This window comes from Quercus lobata, chromosome 3 (assembly GCF_001633185.2).
Source record: "Quercus lobata isolate SW786 chromosome 3, ValleyOak3.0 Primary Assembly, whole genome shotgun sequence".
In the NCBI taxonomy this organism is placed as follows: Eukaryota; Viridiplantae; Streptophyta; class Magnoliopsida; order Fagales; family Fagaceae; genus Quercus; species Quercus lobata.
This window is the reverse complement of record NC_044906.1, coordinates 73,025,641-73,032,553: the sequence shown is the minus strand read 5'-3', so window position 1 is coordinate 73,032,553 and position 6,913 is coordinate 73,025,641. Positions and strand designations below refer to the sequence as shown.

Below are 6,913 nucleotides of genomic sequence, written 5' to 3'. Positions count from 1 at the left end.
GTGTACAGCAGGGTTTCTGAGCCGAAAGGACAGGTAGGGGTTGAACAAACAAAAGCCCAAATTCAATAAAAGTTGGGAGTGAAAAGGTTGAATGGAGGGCAGAGTACCAAAAGTAGCTCAGAATCTCAAATGGGTATCTTTCTCTAGCCACTTTTTAGCTCTCTCCTCTCTCTCTCTCTCTCTCTCTCAGAGCTGGTCTGACTAGGGTTTGAATGGGTATTTACTATACTGAAATCAATGTTCTTTGTATAATTGACTGCTTCCATAGACCTTTTCTCAGCTCTCCTTTGAACTGTCTTTTTTAGTTTCTCTGTCTTGGTTGGGCTTCTTTCGAGTATTTTTGGTACTTCCAAGTTCAGTGGTGGCTTTGGGAAATAGTAGCTTTTAAAGCTGTGGTTTCAGTGTTTGAGCTCAGTACTAGTTGATGTGGGTCTCTCTTGTTTACTTCTTCTAAGCTGCGTTCCGTGTAGTTAGTTTTACAGACCTACATGATATGGTCCTCTTTTGGTGGGAGTCATTGAGCTTATTCGGAAGATCTTACGGCCAATGTGAAGGTTCCTATGTTGTTGTAACTTGTAAGTATCAATTACATGGTTGAATTGAAGCCTGTTAATTTGTGTGGTTGAACTTGTCTCGATTTGATTTGAATTTAGTTTTGTTCTGTTTTTCCTCCCTTTTATTTAGGTCTTTGATCTTTGGGTGTTCGTATCTAGGATTGGGCAACCAGATTTTTGTTGAGGTTGGACAAAATTTTACGTTTTTGTTTGATTTTCTGAGGATTGATTGCCGGTTGTTTGAGAATAGTTGTAAAGAGAAAAGGTAGTTTATTTAGTATTTAGCACTCTGGCTGCTTTTGGTATTCTCTTTGTGAAGGTGATCAGATGGATATGGTGGGTGACAAGGATAAATTTGAGCTAGAAAATAGGAATGAGGAGGATCCTATGAATTTTGCTGCACCTAGTCCTAGTCCTAGTGTTGACTGGCGATTTGGTGGTTTGGTTCCCACCGGAAATCCAATGGCAGTTAGCAAAGGATCCACTTCAATGGTGGTGGAGTCATTCGGGCCAACCCTTTGGGACCAAAGCCAAACCGCCAATCCACAAAACTTGGGGGGATTATTTTCTGACATTAATAATGTCCAGAACAGTGCAAGCACTTCAGACACATTAGGAATTAGAAAAGGTACTCCTGCAGCTGTGGTCTCTTTACCAAGTATTGATAATAAAACATTTGACATGGGTTGGAATCCAACAAGTTCAATGTTGAACTTGAAAGGAGGAGGGGGAATTTTCTTACCTGGAAATGGAATGCTCCCACAGAGCTTATCTCAGTTCCCAGCAGATTCTGCCTTCATTGAGCGAGCTGCTAGGTTTTCATGCTTCAATGTCAATGGTGGGAATTTTAGTGATATGGTTAACCCTTTGGAATCTATGGGGGGTACTAATTATTTTAGGGGTGGGGGAATGATGCAAGAGGTTTTTGGTGGCAATGGGCAGTCTCACTCTCAAAAGAATGAGGTGATGAATGTGGATGAGGCTTTCAAAGATGTGTCTATGTCTGCTGATGAGCATGAGCATGAGCATGGGGCTACTGGAGGTGGAGGGAGCCCCCTAAAGAATGTTAGATCTCATGATGAAGCTAAACAAGGCATTGGTGTCGGTGGGTCTGGACCTGGTAATGATTCTGATGAAGCTGAGTTTAGCACTGCAGGTGGTCTAGACGAGCCATCTGTGTTGGAAGGTACTACAGGTGGGGAACGTTTTGCTGGGGGACTTGAATCAAAGAAAAGGAAAAGGAGTGAGCAGGTAAACCATGCTTCTCAATTTTCCTTCTTTAGTCTGAAATGACTGCCTTCTTGTTGTTATTGTTTGGTTTTTTTCCTCACAGTCATATTAAAATCTTGTGCTAGGATACTGAATTGGATCTAGCCAAAGTAGATCCACAACAGCCTGGTGAATCTGCAAAGGATGACACTGAAATTCAACAGAACGGAGACCAAAAGCTAACTTCAACTACTAATAAGAGCTCTGGGAAACATGGTAAACAGGGTTCTCAAGCTTCAGATCCACCAAAAGAAGAATATATTCATGTCAGAGCTCGAAGGGGCCAGGCCACAAATAGCCATAGTCTTGCAGAAAGAGTAACATTGGATTAATTTTTTTCTCTTTTAAAAAAAGCCAAATATTTTGCGTTAGCACCTGGGTTAAAATTACACGATTCTGATTATAGGTAAGAAGAGAAAAGATCAGTGAAAGGATGAAGTTTCTTCAAGATCTTGTACCTGGTTGCAGCAAGGTTGGTTTGTTAAAATTAATAGTTTTGAGAACGTAATTATTTCAAATTCGCACCAGAATTGAGTCTATGCTCTTCAAATTATTAGAATTAGATTTGTATCTGCAGGTCACTGGTAAAGCGGTGATGCTGGACGAAATCATTAATTATGTACAATCACTGCAACGACAGGTTGAGGTATGGAAGTAGCAAAATTTTCCTTAGCTTGAGTTTATCCATTGTTATTGCCCTTTCCTGTGTCTTGAGTTTCTGTGCAGCATCAACTTTTAATTTCATCAGATGTTCTAAATTTCAAGTATAGATGCATGAGCTACCTAATATTGTGTGACTTGTCCATCCTGACACAGATCTTGAATGATTAAGCAAGCATTGCTGCCGCTTATATGGTCATTGCTATAAGATATCCCTTTTGAGTTGACAAAAATTGATGAACTATAGACTAATTTACCTATCTCATGCCTTTTAATTAAATTATTGCTTCACCTGTATATTAGAAACATGTTTGTTTCAATGATTTCATGGTTCTTATGGTTTAACACTAAGTAACTTTTTTGCAGTTTTTGTCAATGAAACTTGCTACTGTGAATCCACGGCTAGATTTTAATGTCGAAGGACTCCTGGCAAAAGATGTAAATAACGTACCAAATATTTTGCTAAGATGCAAAATCATTACAAGTACCTTTTTATATTCCTAAACGTATTCTACAATTTATATATGCAGATCCTTCAGTCACGAGTGGGTCCATCTACGTTGGGATTTTCACCAGATATGCCCATGGCTTATCCTCAGCTGCATTCCTCTCAACAAGGACTCATTCGAGCAGGTCTTTCTGGCCTGGGAAGTTCATCTGATTTGCATCGAAGAACCATGAATTCCCAGTTGACACCCATGATGGGAGGTTTCAAGGAACCTACACGGGTATCTTTAATCCATAGCTAGAACTATAGTTTCTCACCACCAGCTTTGATTCTAAAATGGTTCTTATTTAGTTTGTATAAAAAAATTTCTTGTATTATATCTTACATAAAGGTAATGGTGGAACCCTAAGTTGGGCATCTTTATGTTATATTGAGATTCATTTGCAATCTCTCTAATTTCTTGACACGTATATAACTATGAACATTAAGTCTTCATGGCTCTCCATGCGTCACCAATGATTAACCTTTCTTTTGATGTATATGACTTTACAGCTACCCAATGTCTGGGAGGATGAGCTCCACAATGTTGTCCAGATGAGCTATGGAACCAGTGCTACCCCCAATAGCCAAGATGTAGATGGTATGATTAGCTGATTTTTGCACAAATGCTCTCCTATGTTATACACCCAAATGTTCCTGAGGATATTACTGAGTTCCCTTCTGTATGTGCAGGGTCTCTGCCACCTGGCCATATGAAAGTTGAACTTTGATAATTATTTTGGATTTTATGCCATAGTAATATGCGTGGTATATGCTTGCAATGCAATCTTAAGGAAATAACAAAGCTCACAAGGTTATCTCTTTCATTGATAAAGATTTATCATTGCCGTATTTACTACAAGCTCTGTGTTAAATGAGATGCTACTAGCCGGTGTAAAAGCTTATAGGGTCAGTCACATGACCCAAAAGAAGGGAATGTTTCTCTAACTTGGAGGATTCTCAGAAATATGGTGCGGCAACAGCAGTCACTATTGTTTCTTTTGTTCAAACATTACATATAATCCAGAAGTTAAAATGCTGTATTCACAACAATGAGAGAGGATGTTTGTGAATCAAGAAGCACGGATTAAAGTTCGGACTCTACTAGTCTGCGTGTGAAATAGGCTGGGTGAATTTAACGAGAAGATTGGTAGGGAAACCATGGTGATGCTCTCTCAAGATGGGTTAGGAGCCTTTTGTTTAATCATAAGCTGACAAATGTAATATTATTCCTTTTCCATTATTCCATTCTTTCACTGGCTCTGGTAATATTGGAGTAAAAACACACCATTTCCGTGAATATTAAGTGAGTAAATTAAATTTAAAGCCTCGTCAAACTTATTTGGTGTGATGCAACTGAAATTGAACTTAAATCATAATTGAACTCGTGGGAGTTATACTTGATGAATTTCCACTTAATATAATGTATAATTTGTTTTTAAAAATTTGTTGAAGATAATTTGTTTTTCTTAAAATAATTTTTAATCTTTCTATCTCTATCAATATATTATTTTATTATTTTTGGTGTCGTGTTTCATTGATATTTTTCCTTCATGAGTTGGTCCATATTCTTTGAAATTATGTTAAAATTATGTTATAGTGTGTTAAGTTTTTCTAATTTATTTATTTATTTTTTATCTAGAACTAAACTTTTTAAGTTTCAAATAAATTATTCAAATATCTCATTCTCTTAAAGGAGTTATCATGATATTAAATCTCATAACAAAATTAATTTTAATATTACTCAAATAATTAATAAACACATTTAAATGCATATCAAATATTGTGTTTTAATATAAATTCAAATTCTTATTTCTTTTTTATACAAGATAGAATTTCTACTCTAGTTTTAATCTAAGTATGTATGTGTGTGAAGCTTCTTCTTAGAAATTTGAATCTCGATCCTTGCCTCTCACACCACACAAGTACTTATACTTGTAGAACGATCATTGCAAAATATTAACTCAAACAAAAATTAAATTAAAAGTATAAGAGGGAGAGAGACCGCTTGTTTTGGGTACTAAAAAATACAACCCCAAAATGCATTAACTCAAAATAGAGTTATAAAAATACAAAATGATTCATCAGCCTAAAATGGAGTTGTAAGAAATAATAAATATCAAGAGAGAGAATATTCATTTTTTCAAGAGAGTATGAGAGAGATAATAACAAATTTATAGGAAATTAGATGAGAAGAAAAAGAGTTAAAAGATATAGTATTAAACATCAAATTATCATAGTCATGCTATGTAATAGAATAATGTTATATTCATATATACTATCCTTCTAATGTACTTCATCCATCCCAAATTATTTGGCCTGCATTTCATTTTGAGAAGTCCCAAAATTATGTCTTGTTTGAAAAGTCAAGTACCATTAATTTATTAACATTCCCTTTTATGCCCTTAATTGATTTGTGGGAGCACTTTTTTTTAATTAAAAAAAAATTTAAAAACCTAAATTTAGAAATCAACTATACATGCCATCTTTATTCAAATAAAAAATAAAATAAAATAAAATAACTTCAGAGATAAGGCAGTTAATGATAAATTTGATTAAGAGTAATTTAGGAAATTTCTAACCATTTTTTTTTTTTCAAGAGATAAGGCATTTAATGATGTTTCCCTAAATAATTGGGTTTTTTTTTTAACTAGGCCAAACAATTTGAGACGGAGAGAGTAATAGGATAACATCTATGAAATCAAATAAAAGAAAAAAGATAACTTAAACGCACAAAATTAAATCATATCAACCCCATCTCTCCCTGCAGTGGAGTTCTCTCTCTCATGCGGCACGAGTATCTCTCTCCTTTGACCTAGGTCTAAGGGTATTCTTTTCTTTTTCTCTACTTTGTTTGAACATGAGATGGTGGATGAGGTTATTGATGGGTTGGGGAATATGAAGTTAACGTTTGAGGATGAGGAAGTTATTCCTATCTCTGATGAAGGACGAGGCCATAGAAAGTTGCAGTTTGAGTCTTATTGGGAAATTCCTCACATGCAAACCATTCAATAAAAGAGTAGCTAGATTACTTTGAAAAGAGCATGGGGTTTGGAGGACAAGATGCATATAACTGAGGTGGGGCTGAACCTATTCCAATTCAAGTTCCAATCAGAGTTTGATATGTCTAAAGTCCTTAGTGGGGCCCTTTGTCGTTTGATAATCATCTTCTTTTGCTCCAAAGGTGGTAGAAAGGGATGACGGTGGGAAACATTAAAATTGAATACGCTTCTCTTTGGGTTCAGATTTGGGGTGCACCACTTGACATGATCTCTCCTCAAGTGGCAAAGGAAGTTGGGAATTGGATTGGATTGGTGGAAGAAGTAGAATGGAAGCAGCATCAGGATGATCTTAATTTTTTAATGCGAGTCAGAGTTGCATTGCCGATAGCAAAACTGATTCAAAAGGGTGCTTTTATTGTTGGTTTAGATGGTGTACATACCTGGGTTAAATTTAAGAATGAATGATTATCCATGTTCTGCCATTACTGTGGTTTGCTCGATCATGAAGTCAAGCATTGTGCCTCACATTTTTGTAGTGGTTAAGAATGGTGGAGAAGTATACTATCAGTATGGGGAGTTTCTACGAGCAATGGGGGGTTGGCCACGCTTTTCGCCAAATAAAAGTGCAAGTCCAAGTGCTAAATGGGATCCGACTTTGGGGGATTTTCAGAACGATGGGTCCAGTTCGATGGGAAGGCAGCATGGTGAAACGGCGGCGATAGGGATAAGGAACGGAAATCCTAGCACGATGGATGAGGGAGAATTTGAGAATCTAGGGATACAACCTAAATTTTAGCAACTTGATAATGCAAACAGTGCAAGTGCTAGATACGTGAAAGAGGGAAATTATGGAAACATGCCAATGGGGCAGGAAATTCTGGAGCTAAATTTGGTGCAAAGGAAAGATATTGCCGTAAGGACAGTTGGACTACAATCAAAGG

General features: G+C 36.6%; 1 protein-coding gene across 1 annotated transcript; it reads left to right on the top strand.

Moving 5' to 3' along the window:
* Positions 1-308: 308 nt before the first annotated feature.
* Positions 309-4,300, top strand: LOC115979021 (transcription factor bHLH49). Its single transcript, XM_031100960.1, has 9 exons — positions 309-575; positions 685-1,805; positions 1,910-2,140; positions 2,230-2,295; positions 2,401-2,469; positions 2,850-2,921; positions 3,014-3,211; positions 3,484-3,571; positions 3,664-4,300. The coding sequence occupies exons 2-9, from the start codon at positions 882-884 to the stop codon at positions 3,699-3,701; spliced, it is 1,686 nt and encodes a 561-aa protein (XP_030956820.1). The 5' UTR covers positions 309-575; positions 685-881; the 3' UTR covers positions 3,702-4,300.
* Positions 4,301-6,913: the final 2,613 nt, after the last annotated feature.